The sequence below is a fragment of the Adiantum capillus-veneris genome, chromosome 26 (genome assembly GCF_014529385.1).
Source record: "Adiantum capillus-veneris isolate H3 chromosome 26, ASM1452938v2, whole genome shotgun sequence".
Classification (NCBI taxonomy): Eukaryota; Viridiplantae; Streptophyta; class Polypodiopsida; order Polypodiales; family Pteridaceae; genus Adiantum; species Adiantum capillus-veneris.
Genome location: NC_140956.1, coordinates 131275217 through 131291551, shown reverse-complemented (window position 1 = coordinate 131291551; position 16335 = coordinate 131275217). Strand labels below are relative to the sequence as shown.

The window sequence follows — 16335 nt, the reverse complement described above, 5'->3', positions numbered from 1 at the left end:
TGATTAGTCAGCACGCATTGTTTGAGTGTTTCATTCGTGATGCTTTCCTGTATTTTAGTCACTGTCCTTATGTGATCCCTTTTCATAGGCATGACATATTGTACGCTGAGCACGATTCACTCACAAATGAGCACGGGATGTATGCGGATTACTGATAAAAAGATGAAATGTTTGCATCCAAGGAATTCACATTCCATGTCTCTTCCTTGGCATGACACAATATCCGAAAGAGCACACAAAAGATTGAGCATCAAGTATCGGCATTTCCATTGTGATTTGCCACAGTTGATTGATTTAGATCAGAAAGACAAGTTTTGACCTCATTGTTTGCGTGTGTTTGATGAACGGTTTGGCACTCCGTCTATATGTTCATCTATATTGCATACACAGTCTTTAAAGAAGACTAGAATTTTTCCAGTCACTTTACATGGAATGAGTATGTTCATGTTTTTGTGTTGAAAGTGGTTTCAGAACTTTTCATCCTGGGAGATTCTTGAAGAAGGTAGACGCATGACTCTAGACAAAGTTGAAGCATTGAAGGAGCCACATATGACTTTTTATCGCTTTCGGCGCGGCCCAAAGAAGCAAGCGTTGTAGACCTTTATGAAGTTCAAGTATTGCATGACCCACGCATCAGAGTGGGCCGGCGAAGAGTCCTTCCCAGGATTCAGACATTGTTGGCGATCTCCCTCGACGCCATACAGTTCGGTACCAGTCACTCACTTTGAAAAGGAGGGGATGTCACGTCACATCTAACCCCATGTGTACGTGGACAAACTACTTCATGACATGGGTTCAATCTAGTTAGTTTAGGAAGTGATCTGGCACTTTTGTGAGTCTGTTCGTAGACCGTGCATGTCCAGACATTTAGATTAGATGCATATCCTCTGGTTGCACACAGCATGATCATCAGATTTCCATTAGATCCCATCAGGAGCATTTTTACAGTGCATAGACCTATTTTCCCTATTTTTGACAATTTTCACTTATTATTTTTAAGTGACTTTTGTTGGGAACTAGGTAGGGCAAATTAGCAAGTAAAGTGTATAAGAAAACCTAGCGCTAGCACTTTCTGGCAGAAGAGGCAGCAAGAACTTCGGTTCAACAGGCACCTTCTCAGCAGGACCCCTAGCAAACCTAGCGTATTTGCATCACAGCAAGGACCTAGCGTTCTTCATCCACTGACCAGCCTTGGCGTTTTTGCATGGCAGATCAGCCTCGGCGACAACAAGACACAACAAATCAGCCCTAGCGTTAGCAGATTCCACAGCGATAGCAGATCAGCCCTAGCGTTAGCAGATTTCGTCAGCAAGGACAGTTTTCAGCCCTAGCGTTTTTGGTTTGCAGATCAGCCTCGACGTTTTGCAATTCCATCACGACAGAATCAGCAGTAGCACCAGCGTATTCAGTTTTCAGCATCAAGACACCGCAGTAGAAGCCCCAACCCTCGCAGATCTCACCTTCCCGCAGCAGATCCTTGCCGCACGGTCAGATCCAGCGCAGTTTGCAGATTCAGCCCGGGAAACGCAGATTTCAGCATCTGCGTTTTCAGCGCGTCGTCGTTGCATCGTCGTCATCGCCGTCGTCGCCGACATAGAGTCAGAATTCAGCAGATAAAGATCTGCAGATTTCAGCCCTTAGCATTTTCAGGAGATTTGGGAGCTCCACCCCACATCCAGTGTCGTTCTCTCTCTCTCTCCTTCTCACTCTCCGCACACGCACCGCATCCACGCACCCACATCTGGTATCAGAGCTATGGTGACTGCGGAGAGCACGACGGCTTTGAGAGCTTCGAGGCGATGGCTCGCTCGCTCTCGGCGGTGGAGAGATTAAGAAAGCTTGGAAGCTTTGTGAGAATGAAATGGGAGCTTGTGAGCTCAATTGAGAGTGATGTATGCTCTTGTGGAAGCTCAGAAAAGAGTGTGGAAGACTGTGTGTAAGTGAAGGTGCTGCCCTTTCAACCCGTCTCGTCGTCATCCTCATCGTCGTCGACATCGTTAGCAAGTCAAAGCATTGTAGAGATTTGTGCAATCAATAGTAGACCACTCTCGCCATAGAGAGTATGGCGAGAGTGGGGCCTTCGGAAGAGGGTTTGACAACATTTTGGTGTCGTATATTTCTCTCTCTATCTCTCAGTCGCAGTACCTTCATTCACAACGTTCTCCACCTTGTTTGTGTCCATTGCACTCTCTCACTAAAGGAACGGAAGGCTCCCCCTTCCGTAAGTAAAAGGAACCCTTGAGTACAGTTCGGAGCACTCATCTTGAGCAAAGTTCAACATTCACTTCCGCTGCACCTTACATGCAAAAGATAGGACCCAAATCTTCAGTAGGCATGACTCCATGCAGACATGCCAATGACCTAGTCATCTCATCCAATCTAGATTTTTTGATGCACTAGAATTATTATCTAGCCATCTCATACTCTTGATGCACCAGGATCACCATCTAGCCATCTCAGCCAGTGATGCACTAGGTTCTCTAGAGACAGAATGTTGCAATTATTTCCCTAACATATTCAAACAAACAGACAAATTTAAAAGAGTAAACATCAATAGTTGCAATCATGCATAGAATTCTGCATGCAGAATACTTACAACCTTAGTTGCAATGATTACACTAAAAAACAAAAACCAAAATGCTCCCCTTTCCAATCCGGTTGATCTGTTATGGTGGGTGTAGTTGCGTTGTAACGGGATGGCACCACGTGCCAACTGAAAAGAACAGATGAGACAACTTTAAGCACTTCAAAACAACAGAACGGAAGGAGATGCACTACACACGAGGCGCGGAGTGGCGGAGTTCTCACCCAAGAGAGCACTGGCTCCAAAACTTGGCGCCCACCCATGGGTCTTATCTAAAGGCCCTTGGCCTAGGAAAAGCAGTTATATGAAAAGCAAGTCAAAAGCATTTGGTCCAAGAGCGTCTAGTTCAAAAGCTGCCAGCGTTGATTTCTATACAGTCTGCCACGTCATTAGCCTGCAATGCAAAGCGCGAAAACTGTCGTACAGTGCCGCGTCAGCAAGTCAGCAAAAAATCCGGCGTCCGTACTATCTTGCCACGTTATTAGCTGCTACGCGAAGTCTTCTTGGGGGTGGGTCCTACTTTATTAACTTTGGAAACTTGGGTCCTATGGAGTCCCATACATTGGTAAAAACCCTTTTAATAATTTACTCCACTTGGCAAGGATCTGTAAGTTGGTGAGAACTTTTGCTTCTTTTACTACTTCTAGGGTTTAGGGCCCTCGGTCGGGATCTGCAAGTTGGTTGAGGTCTTTAGTGGCTTTGACACGCCAACAATTTGTGACATGCTCTCCTTAATGTAGTAGATTTTGCATCAGACCCAATGACTGAATACTTGTTGAGCTCTAGATAGAGAAGCTCTTCACATTTGCAGATCTTTTCCACTTTGGATGATCTGCCAAGTTGTTTCCCTCCAGTCCAAACTTTCAGGATTTCCACTGCTGTGAATTGATGTACAAGAATCTCTGGTGAGTTGTCGTTGTGCACTCAACAACCTATCTATAGCATATTTAAGTGCAGGCAGTCCGTCGTTAGCCATCGTGTGCACACCAAGAGACTGCTAGAAACTTCAGCGCTAGAAAAATGTAGAAGAGCATTCGGCTGAGAGCACTCACGATGGAGATCGTTCATTGCGGCGAAGTTTGTGGGTGATTGATTTATTATGTTTTACTTGTATCGAAGGGTACCCACTGAACTATGTAGTTGGGCGGCCGATCAAACCTCTTACAGGTCGGCCACTTACCGTTGCTGTTGAAGATTTATTGTGTAGAACGTTTTTGACGAAGGGCTGCCAGTGTGGGTTGCATAGCTTGGTGTGCCAGGTGGAAAGGCATGCTAGGGGAAGGGGCATAAGCCAGGTCGGGTACCGCAAGGGAGTGCGACCCTTCATCGGCCAAGAGGTGCAACCCGTCTATGCAACAGAGACACCACTTGATGAAGAGGCATACATCAAGAATTGCAGCAGGTATGTCGCATACACACATCTCTTGCTGTTGAGTTATTTATGTATTTAGAAGAGAGGGTTTCGGATTACCTCATACTGGTCTTTGTGTATTCCATCTTTGTGTTGTTTCCATACAACTCCGGGAAGGGGATAGAGTGTAGTGGCGAGGGTGAGAGGCTCACAACCTTCGGGTCCCATGAATTTTTTTTGCTATGATACCACTATAAGGATTCTAGGTACTAATCCTTAATTAATTAAGTACTTAAATTTATGATTAAGACTTAAGAAACTTGAACTGAACTCAGAAACAAGACTCAGAAGACTCTGTATTTGATTGCTTGAATGTGTGATACAAGGGCTCCTTATATAGGAGACGAAGAGAGACAAATGAAAAGACACGTCTCCTGGTGACGAGACATGACTTTAGACGTAAAGATGTCCTTTCGGCGAAGAGCTGCAACCATTGGGCGAAGTGTAAGGATTCTAGTTGCTAATCCTTAATTAAGTACTTAAACTCATGATTAAGCCTTAAGAAACTTGAATTGAACTCAGAAATAAGACGCAGAAGACTCTATGTTGATTGATTGAATGAATGTGTGATACAAGGGCTCCTTATATAGGAGACGAAGAGACATAAATGAAAAGACATGTCTCCCGGTGAAGAGACATGACTTTAGAAGACACATCCTTTCGGCGAAGAGCTCCAACCATTGGGCGAAGAGTCGCACCCGTAGAGCGAAGGGGTGTGACCAATCGTCGAAGGAGTGTGGCTTTTGGCGAAGAGGTAGGTCTCTTGGGCGAAGGGGTGTGAGCATCCAAGCGTAGGGGTCCTCCTTGGCATGGCACTTCGCGTAGGGGTCCTCCCATTTAAAGTGAGAGCCCGTGTCAAAGAAACGACTTCTGATGTTGATAGAATTCTGGAAAAGCATTGAATCTTCGAAAATCTTCAATCTTTGAGTTATCGGAAACCTTTTGTCTTGAACCTTTGCTTCTTGCGAAACCTTTTTGCTTTGATTGCTAAATCCCATGTCATTGCATTATTCAAAGACTTTTTAGAAGAATCTGGCTTAATCAGGTTGACTGCAACAAGAGATTGATCTTCAAAATCCTTCATGCGATGTAAGACTTTTGGTTCAAAATCTAACAGTAACTGTGAAATATTTGGGGAAGAGGAAATCTTCTCAAGATACTCTTCAGATGGGGTAACTTTAACTTTATGAATCACTGGAGAGGATTTTGGCTTGAGACTGTAATCATCTTCCAATAATGAATCCCAAAATTCTTCAGAATCACCTTCAGGAAGTGTCACTTCATGACTTGCAATTGGCATATCATCATCTAGCAAAGAATCAAAGAAAGCATAGTCGTCTTCAAACTCAGAATCTGTAACTATCTCCTTATCTTTGTTTGGTAACGAAGTATCACTTGGAAAAATTTCTTGCTTGAAATCATGTGTGTCTTCAACAATTGATTCAGGAGAAGTTAATGAATTCAAGAATTGATCAATAATAATATCTGCATCTGCATCGGAAATCATATTCTCTTCATAATCCACTTTATCATGCTGTTTGACTAGTACACGTGAGGCTTGAATCACTCTTTCCGTATGAGAAAGCACATGTAAAGAATTCATGTTCATCTTTGAACAAATTGATAGTATGTCCTCGAAAGCTAATTGCTGGATCATATAGGAATAACCAATGCTACCAAGAATCATGTCGTGATAAGATAAAGGCATGACTTCAAAATCCAATTGATCTGCATAAGTTTGAATCTCAAACTGCAATTGTCGAACTGTGTGATCATAAGTCAAAATTGATCCATCTGCTAATTTCACATCATATAAGTGAGATGTCTTCTGAGTTGGCAAACCAAGTTGTTGAACTATCCGAGTGCTGACGAAATTATTCGAGCATCCGCTATCCACCAAAATATTGATGGAACTACCGTTGATAGTTCCAAGAAGGCTCAGAACTTGCTTTGAAAGAGGCTCCAAAACTGAAGAATTGCACTGAGCATGCTTCATAAGAATAGTTGTATCCTTTGAGACACGAATCGTATTGACCACAGATTTTCTTTTATCCTTTGCAGAATTTGGTTGTTCAACATTTGATGTTGTTTTCGCGTTCGAATTTCTTTTTAAATTAGACGGATTTGGTTTCTTTGGACATTGATAACATCTATGGTCACCACTGCAAATTGTACATAATCCTTCCTTCTTTGAAGTCGAAGATCCATTTGACGAAGAGCCTTGCTGAGTATTGGAATGCCAATCTTGAGAAAAATCACGTCCTTCACCACGATTAAGTGAAGGAACATTTGAAGAAGGTCTGCTTTGAGATTGTTGATCTTGAAAATAGAACCTTAAAATTGAATAAGGTTGCGTTGCATGCTGTCTGAACTGAGACTAATGTTGCTGACTTTGGCTATAGCTGTCTCTGCGATCGCGCTGTGAAAAGTGAGCGCTGCTCGAAGATCTGTCACTAGGGAGAAAATTCAGTGTAGGGCGCTGATTATCGCCAAGACGCTCCACATAGACAATTGCAGCATCCAAGGTGGTAGGGTTTATTTGTGCACATCGTCCTTCAGGTTGGGTTCGAGTCCGTAGATAAAGCTGTGAAGTATATCAGAGAGACTAAGGGTCTCTATCTCTAGAGTTAATCTTTGGAATTCTGTGATGTACGCGGCCAAGGAACCTGTCTTGCTCAGGTGGCGAAGAGAGAACCGGGCATGAAAGTCCGCATTGGTAGGTTCAAACACCTTGCGAATAGCATGCCGGAATTTATCCCAAGAAGGTGCGTGTGTTTACCATCAGCAATCTGTCGTTGCTACCAAAGAAATGATGTGTCCTTGAGCAGAGAACTAGCAAGTGCAACTTTTTTACTCTTGACCAAGTTCATGTTGGACAAGTAGACCTCCATTTTGAATAGCCATTGATCCAGCACGCGCTTGTCGCGGCGACCAGTGTATGGTTCCGACAGTTTAACATCAAGCTTCTTCTTTTGTGCAACATTAAAAATTTTGTAAAGTAATTGAAGTTCGCGATTGTCTACTTCTTCAGTTGGATCTGGTTCGTTTGGTTCGTCCATTGAAGCTTCGGAAGAAGGTGCTGAAGATACTGCATTAGTAGTCCGAGAAGCAGCAGGACGACTTCGAGAAGTGTTTTGCGTCTGCATCTCATCCAAGCGAGTGTGAAGTGATGCGAGGCTTATGGAAAGTGTGGCCATTTGCTCCTTGATAATGCTCCTTGATGAGAGTAAGGGCATCGTCAGATTGACCACCTCCGTCCTGAGAATTCGGCATGGTTACGCCTCAAAGGGAACTCTCGAACAGGTGCAAGTTCTGGTTTAGGAACAGGTTTTGGGACCGATACAGCTTCTGGGAAGGGAGCACCTGTAGGAATTGGAGCGCCCTCCGGGACTGGTTCTGGCTCTGGTGAATCGGAAATGACGATGACTTCTCGTTCCGGCAAGATTTCGTCGGGAGAGAGTATATCGTTGGTTGTGAATGATCTCTGTAAATGTTCTCTGGAAATGATCGTTGGCTCTTCATTTTTATTTTTATGTTGAAGAGGTATGTTCACATAGGCTTAAAAAAAATGGGTCTTGGGCGGCCACTTAATTCAAGTGCATGGCCGGGGAATTTTTTGATAAAAAAACCTTGCGCTGAATTTGACTGGCTGCCAGCGTAAATTGCCCAGCGTAAAAAAATAAAAGCTAGCGCAAGTCCAGCCAGGGTACGAAAATTGGCTGCCGCTTGGGAAATTGCTACCGCTTGGGTGGATTTGGTGCCCCTTGGTGAAGCGTTGCTTGGGAGATGGGACACTTGGGAGAGGTTGCGATGCAAATTGGCTCCAGCGAAAAGGTGCAATTCAGCCAGCTTTTCAGGATTTCCGCCAAAGGGTGCTCACACTAAGTGGTACTCAGATGAATAGGTATACCTTGGAGCTTGAAAAGGCACATCTCTTCGCACAGACCCATGCAGCATCATGAGCATGACCGGTACGCTTACACACAACCATGTTGCTGTCTCTGGTCTTGTATAACATTAGAACATAAGTAACTTTGGGTTACCTCATGGCGAGATGTGTGTGTACCACCACCTTTCTTCTGCTTCCATGCAACTCCGGGAAGGGGGGAAGAGGATAGCGGCGAGGGTGAGAGGCTCACAACCTTCACATCCCGGGAAAAAAATTTGCTCTGATACCATTGTAACGATTCTAGTTGCTAATCCTTAATTAAGTACTTAAACTCATGATTAAGACTTAAGAAACTTGAACTAAACTCAGAAACAAGACAGAGAAGACTCTGTGTTTGATTGATTGAATGAATGTGTGATACAAGGGCTCCTTATATAGGAGACGAAAACACATAAATGAAAAGATACGTCTCCTGGTGAAGAGACATGACTTTAGACGTAAAGACACATCCTTTCGGCGAAGAGCTGCAACCATTGGGCGAAGAGTTGCACCCGTAGAGCGAAGGGGTGTGACCAGTCGTCAAAGGAGTGTGGCTTTTGGCGAAGAGGTATATCTCTTGGGCGAAGGGGTGTGACCATCCAAGCGTAGGGGTCCTCCTTGGCATGGCACTTCGCGTATCTGCAACTAGGAGTAGATGTATTGCTGTTAACATAGTCACAATCGTGACACGAAGAGTCGCACCCGTAGAGCGAAGGGGTGTGACCGGTTGTTGAAGAAGTGTGGCTTTTGACGAAGAGACACATCTTTTGGGCGAAGGGGTGTGACCATGCAAGCGTAGGGGTCCTCCTTGGCATGACACTTTGCGTATCTGCAACTAGGAGTAGATGTAATACTACAACATAGTCACAATCGTGACACAACTGGCGAGGGGCCAAAGGGACACTTAGGCATCAAAATAAAGCGTAGAACTTGCTGACGTTGTGACGTGTTTTTGAGGAATGGTGCGGGCAACCCCAAAGTCTTTGGGAAGTGTTTTTTTTTTTGTGCTTTTGGGACCGTTGGGTGTAAATAAAGCATGCTTGTACAAAGCGTACAAAGGCGGTGTGTGCTAGCTGTCTCTACGCATGCGGGCCAGTTGTGCGGGGTATATAGTTTTGCTATTTTTGTACATAGAAGTGTCGAGACTTCAAAGAGTGATTAAGTGCTTTAAAAATATGAACAAAAACTGAACTTTTATCAGCTTGGGGTCGAGAGTGACTCGGAGTTTTCAGCTGTGAAGAAGAAACTCTTATGTTGCTGCAGCCTGTGGTGAAGGGTGGGGGTTTTGATGTAGGGGTGCCCCTCTTGCCTTGCGAGAACCTGGGGTGGTGAGTTGAGAGTGTGTCTCTCCTCAATGGGCTGATGAAAGTGGGTGCTTAGCTCTAATATTGACCTCTCTTCATCTTGGTTTGAGGTATGGCAACCATGTTATGTATAGCTCCTTGTGGTGCAGCTAGTCGAGGGTAGACTATGCGCTGCAATTCCTTGCTTGTACATATGCAAAAGGGCAAGGTTTTCCCCAAGTTTTCCATCACTTTTTTTGAGTTTTTTTGCTGAACTTTGTGGATTTTCAAGTAGGGCTTGATTTGGATGGGTTTTGGTCAAACTATGTGTATATATGTGAGCGCCTATGGAGTCTCTACTAGCACATGCAAAAGGGCAAGGTTTTCCCCAAGTTTTCCATCACTTTTTTTGAGTTTTTTTGCTGAACTTTGTGGATTTTCAAGTAGGGCTTGATTTGGATGGGTTTTGGTCAAACTATGTGTATATATGTGAGCGCCTATGGAGTCTCTACTAGCACATGGAAGGGCGTTTGAAAAGAAGTGAAGCCCTTGGTTTCATGAGAAAAAGTACGATTTTCATTTTTTTTTCTTACTTTTTTTCTTTGGTTTTCTTGATCCCTTTGCTTCCTTTAGTGCATCCAAGTATAGTGGGAGTTGTAGCAGTGTTAGAGGGAAGGTAGTCGAGGCTAGTCGAGGTTAAGTGTGAGTAAGGCTGTCAAAATTTGTGAGCGAGGATCAACCCACATTATCTTTAGAGAGCTATTCTCTTTATCCTCTTTTCTTCGTGTTGGTTTGAGGTGTTGTAGAGGCCAGCCCCTCAATCCTTCACAACGTGGCTGCTGTACGGACGACCGCGATTTGCGTTGGACTGTTGTACGGATGGACGTAAAACGCGTTGACTGTTGACGTGGCTGAATTGTACGGAATTCTGCCAGTTGCGTTGATTGCTTTTTGCTGGCAGCTTTTGGATCAAGTTTCTTTTGAGTTTACTGCTTTTGGGGCTCTGCTTTTGGCATCCCTTGTATCAATAAATAAGCCCCAAGGGCCTCACTTCTCAGAGCATTTGGACGCAGAGTCTGAGAGCGAGCACTTGCAGGAGTTGTACTTTGCTCAAAGATTAATATAAAAAGAAATACCGAAAGGGGCGCTAGTCTTTGGGGCCAATCTCTCTTGGCACGGAACTACGCCGGGCCGTGTCGATTCCTTAATCGTGAAGAATTTTAAGTGAATCTCTACTGTGTCGCGACAAATTCTAGACTTGGGGTGTCCAAGTTTGTTACATCCATACCTACACGATTGTCATTAGAATGAAAACAAGTAAAGCCCATCTCTTTTGTGCCCCACATTTTCTGTTTTTTTTTTCCTCGCTTTCCCCCAAGCTATCCATTAATTAACAAAATGATCTGGCCAAATCCACACTTTGCGTTGCTGCCTGGTCCACCCTCACGGGCCCTGCGCTCCAGTTTGAGCTATCTTCCACTAGGAGGATGATAGTGATCCAGGGGGGTCGACCTACACTTCAGCTTGCTACAGAGCTTACCCTCCAGGAGTGGTGCAGTGAGAGAGAGGTGTGTTGGGAGCTCGTCTGTGGCCTGACACTCTAGTTCATTTTGCGGGCCCGTTGCTTCCGCATCTTCGAGGCTCGCCCTGTCCCACCAGCAGAGACTGTGCATGACTTTTGGCTGGAGCTGATCCATACTCTTAGAGGTCAGTTCGAGAGACTTCAGGGCAGCTCCGACCGCATGCGAGAGCGCAAAGAGGCTTTCCTGCAACTCTAGCGCCCAGGGCCCTTCTTCACCATGGTCCAGGATGTGCCCAGATGGCACTATCGGCCACCCGTGTGGCTCTGCCCTCCCATTTTGTGATTTTGCCTCAATGTACATATTTTGTTTACTCACTGGGAGAGTCCCCCCATGCTTTTGATGTAGCCTCTCTAGTAGAGGTGGTTTGTAGCCCTATGGGCAGTTTTTATCAACTAATGGAAGGATCTTTTTCTCAGGAAAAAAAACTTCCACACTTTGCATGCCAGGTGACACGTAGAGGCGTGGATGTCTATCAAGCCTGCCTGTATGTGGCACATCGTCAATCTGCTCTGACTATCCACAAGATCCTCAAAGATCTCAGCTGGCTTCTCTGACTCTCCCAACACAATCATCCTTTGCCTGAGTTGGCTGTCATCAAAAGTAGTGAGTGCAAGAGTGATCCAACCTAAGCCACTGCTTTATCCTCCTTTTTACATAAGGAGTCACCAAAGTGGAAGAAACAAGATTTAAAGGTGTCCTCATATTCCAGACTCCAAACTCCTCACATCTTCAACAGGTCACTTCCTCAAGTCGGTCTGTCCAGTACTACATCTCGTATCGAGTACAACAGAGTCTGCAACATAAGCCACTGTCTACACAACCTTTAAGGAGGCCTCATCTTGTAGACCCCAAACTCGTCATAGCTTCCACATGCCATAGTCTGCCTGTCCTCGACTCGACATTGAAGCTTTCCTCATTACTGGTTCCCTCTATCCTTCCTTCCTCTTCTAACTTCAATCTTTTTTAAATGCAGTCTGTCGTAATTGCTGTTTTTGCATGGGTCTTCTCTTACATACTGTGATTGTATGCCTTCTGAGTTGCCTTCTTAATGACACTTTTTTGTCCTTGTGCCTTGTTGGGACAACAACAGTGTGAATGGAAATGCCGCTTTACCTGTAAATACGTTTTCAAGTATTTTATGTAAGTGGTGTTACTTGTTTGGGATAGACAATAAGAAATTTTGACTTGGAAGAGCTGCGAGAGCTGGGATCTGGCACATTTGGCACCGTCTATCATGGAAAATGGAGAGGGACAGATGTGGCTATCAAAAGAATAAAGTCAAGCTGCTTCACAGGAAGACCATCTGAACGTGAACGTTTGGTAAGCCCTTGTTATTGTTTTTACTCCGCAAGTTCTGTTCATATTTACGTATTGACTGTGCCTTTTTTGCTCATTCTCGGTCAGATTGCAGACTTTTGGCAAGAGGCTTTCATACTTGGACAACTGCATCACCCAAATGTTGTGGCTTTCTACGGAGTCGTTCCCGATGGACCTGATGGAACGCTGGCAACCGTAACAGAATACATGGTTAATGGATCCTTGAAGCAGGCATTACAAAAGAAAGATAGGTGCAGTCTATATTTATTGCGAAAGTGTTCAAACTGGTCTATCTCTGTTTGAGTTTAAGATAGTTGACAGCATAATCACTCATCAGCCATTTTCATTTCCGATTCCATTCCTCTTTTCTTTGCAGAATTTTAGACCGTCGCAAGCGATTGATTATAGCTATGGATGCAGCTTTTGGAATGGAGTATTTACATAAGAAGAATGTGGTTCATTTCGATTTGAAATGTGAGAATCTTCTAGTAAACTTGAGAGACATACAACGGCCAATCTGCAAGGTACCTCTTTTAAAAAACAGCATTGGCTTATGTTCCCTGTTTTGAGAACATGCGCAATTTGCTACTTAATCAACGGCATCAGGGACAGCATGTGCTTTTCTTCTCACAAATTAAACAGGACAGAGTATTTTTTCCAAATTGTGTCAGTACTTAATGTTTTGATGTAGTCACTTACCCAGCCTTTACCTACTTGAAACGTAGGTACTGTATACTAGACTAGGTTCATGTACTTACTTTATTAACTGCTCATGACATCCTTTTTTCTTGGCGTTTCCAATGGAAGACCTTAGCAATTGTTTTGCATTTTAGGTTGACTTTTTATATGTGCCACCAAGGTTTGGGAATTTTGTAAGGCTTTTAGCTAAAACTAGCCAACACGAGGGTTAAAAAAATTACTATGAACTAATATGCATGCAACTTCTCAAATGGTTTTTCAGCTTCATGGTTCCCCCACTTGCCAAACGAGATTCTTTTTCTTTATTTACATTCAAGCATCTATTGAGAGAATGCATTAGTTTTATTTGTTTTTTCATGTGTGTGTGTGCCACAATAGTTTGCTTAAGGTTTATGATAACAAAATATTTATTTCTCTTTCTCTTTGTATATTTGCTCAAGGTTTATGATCGTGCTTGTCTGGTACTGACACTTGCATTTGCTCACATATACGGTAGGGCAGTATGCAAGAGATTTCCAGCTAGCTTGTCAGACCATACTTTTGAATTGATATTCAAAAGTGGAGACCGGTTGGCTCTCAACAATTACAAATTCCATTATGATTGGCCATGGAATGGACCACAAAAAGCAGTGGCAGAGCCAGCACAATTCAAGGCAGATTTTGTGGCGCAAAATCCGGCTGATGACATGGCAGTCGTATGGATAGTGATGTGGAATTTGGGATGCTTAAAGATTTTTGGGCGCATTCCCATGGAGGTCTTAGACATGAACCGTGATCATTATAAATTATCTAGCCATCACATTGAGACCCTATTGATCTCTCACGGATGTCTTGATGCATTAAATCTCGTCACTCCAGATTTACATCAACAAAACAAAATGCTGCAGACATTCCATCTTACACATACTTTGTAAGAGTAGTTGAAATTAAGAAATGCGTAACCATAATCCCAAAAATTATGGTCAACTTTTATGTACATATCATGAAGTCACTCAGCAGAGGACTGTCAGATTGTCACCACCCCCAAAACCTCAAAGAGAAATTGGTCGACTCTATGCACTTCTGGGCAATCCGTGAAAAATGAGTGGTGGCTCCCCTCTTGTGCAGCATGCACCGCCCCAGATTCAGCCCGTTGATTCAACGTGCACTTCTTGAATTGTCGAAGCTAAACCAAAAGCCTCAAGGTAAAGCTCTAGTATCTGAGGAGTAATTGTAAGGTCCTCCTCCTCCAACCACTTTGCATTAGGAGCTGGATAATTTCTGTAGTTGACCAAATATCTGTGGACCAGCTTACCCTTCACTTTCTTTTCCTTGTGTTCTAGGACCTGTTCAGGTATAAGAATCTCCTCGGTTTCTTCTGCCTCTGGTTGCTTCTTTGGCTCCCTGTCCTATAGAACTTTACCTCTGAAAGGTCTCAATAGGCTCGCATGAAATGCATCTTCCAAGTATTTGGCAACTTTAGTCGAAAGGAACACATCATTGATCTTTAGAGAAATCTAGAAGGGCCCATAGTATCTCATACTTAGTTTGGAAAAAGCCTACCCTTCTCCTTTCTAAGGCGTGCCTTCTCAAATCTAAGAAGCACCCAATCACTGTCCTTCAAGTGCAAGTCATGTCGATGCTTGTTTGTTGCTCTCTTATGCTGCTCAAGACTTCTGCAAAGCCTCCTTAACCTTAGCGCAAGTAGTCTCTGGATCCTCTAGAAAATGATTTGCTTGGAATATCTTGTCCTTGGTTTGCCAAATAGATGGAACCTTTTTGCCACCCTCAACAATCTTAAATGGTTCCTTCCTTGTCGAAGTGTCACGGGGACGTGGCAGTTATTAACCATGTCACAAAGATGTGGCAATTGCTAACCTTGGTTGTTGGTTTCTTTCCAATGGGGTTTATTTTATTTGTTTTGAGGCCCTCTTCTTGAAGTAGCAAACAGTCGGACATTGTATGGCCAATGTGAACGGTAGTTTCACCCGCAGACGGGAAGTGGTCGGCACTGGAATTCGTATGGTAAGAGGATGTCTAGGCTCAGAGCAAGATCATATAGGTCCCCTCGTCGCACTTAGCAAGTTGGTGGATACTAGGAAGTGAACTCAATTAAGGCATAAAGTCAAGGTGGGACTACCAACAAAAAGTATCCGACAATTGGGCCACATTGCACTTTTGGATGCGGTCCCAATGAGGATAGATGGTGAGATGACCAGTGGGAGCCCAACGGAAGGATCTCCTAAAATTTAGGGAACTGCTATTTTGGGTCGTGAAATGTGTTCGCGTCATTACCTCCGGTATGACAAGGGGAACATTTTAGTACTCTGCTGCAAAGTCAATTGATGCACCAGTTGAGAGATTTTTAAGCAGGAAGTCCAATGCGGGGAAATTGCATGCATGAGTGCCAAGTGACACTTTTTGGTCAATTTACCAAGTCTTGGAGAACAGAATCCGTAACTGACTTTTTGGAGCAATTTTGGAGGCTAATAACTGTGATTTTCAGCCATTTCTCTCCATTTTTGAGCTTCCCATGACTTTACCTAGGTCCAAGGAGCTCATTTTCAGCATTGGAAGGCATCAAATGCGTGTTTACAGGGTTGTTTTGCTGCATTTTCAGCGATACGCAGGTTTTGGCAGCCATGGAAATCTTCTCCTTTTTGCATCTATTTGTTCACAGATGCATTAGAGGTCAAGGGCAGAAGAGAGGGCGCTCGATTTATGCTGGGGGATGCTTCATTGAGAGCCTGTCACAGGTTAAGAGCTATGGAGTGCTTTCTTTCCCTCTCATGTACAGTGTGGTGCTAGGAGTGATGCCCTGCATGCTACACACTGCTCTCTCTCTCCCCTACGTGCAGTTATGTGATGCCCCACAAGAGGGCTCTTCATTTGACTGATGTACAGCTGTGTGGTTTCATGCTTTTGTGCTGAGGCAAGAGCCTCCTTGAGCAGGAACAGGGGTAGCTAACTGCTACTCCAAATCAGGCACCGGTGAGGGTCATGACCTCACCATACAGGTGCGTTTTCAGCGCTGTGTATGCACTGTAAATTGATTGTTTTTCAGCCATATGGATGCCAGAACCATTGGGAATAGTGTCCCACTGGCAGAGGACAGTTAGGGGACTGTTTGGGGCTGAAAACAGGGCAAAAACCAGTAAATACAGCGTGCTGAATTTACTGTTTTTTGGCAGGAATTAGAGGGTTTATGTCAGTGGAAGTGAGTTCCAGCAGGGGAATTGGTTTCGCGCAAGTTTTGGGGTTGTTATGTTGCCGAAATTTGGCCAAATCATGTGGTATCTAGCTGGATACAGGTAAAGGATTCCCAGGACTCTACTTTGTAAATTTACCCTCTCAAAGAATAAAGAAATAGTGAAAGGGGCGCCAATATTGGGGCCTACAGGTTGTCGGCGTCTGCTCGGAGCATTCTAGCTTCTGAGCCGTGTGTGCAAAGTGCAAAGTGCTCTGTGTGTGTGTCTAAAATAAAGAATTTTCGGGTGAAAGCCAAAGCCTACGCGAACTCTACCAATGATAAATACTTTTATCATTGAGAC

At 44.0% G+C, this 16335-nt stretch overlaps 1 protein-coding gene across 4 annotated transcripts in view; it reads left to right on the top strand.

The window, feature by feature from the left end:
- The window catches only part of LOC147424217 (RAF-like serine/threonine-protein kinase 20), a 60647-nt gene that overhangs the window by 23440 nt on the left and 20872 nt on the right, over positions 1-16335 (top strand). For all 4 annotated transcript variants that reach the window (XM_086502204.1, XM_086502202.1, XM_086502203.1 and 1 more), the window contains 3 exons: positions 11957-12109; positions 12194-12357; positions 12483-12630. In XM_086502204.1, coding sequence (XP_086358330.1) covers positions 11957-12109; positions 12194-12357; positions 12483-12630 — 465 coding nt within the window. The remainder of the gene's footprint in view (positions 1-11956; positions 12110-12193; positions 12358-12482; positions 12631-16335) is intronic.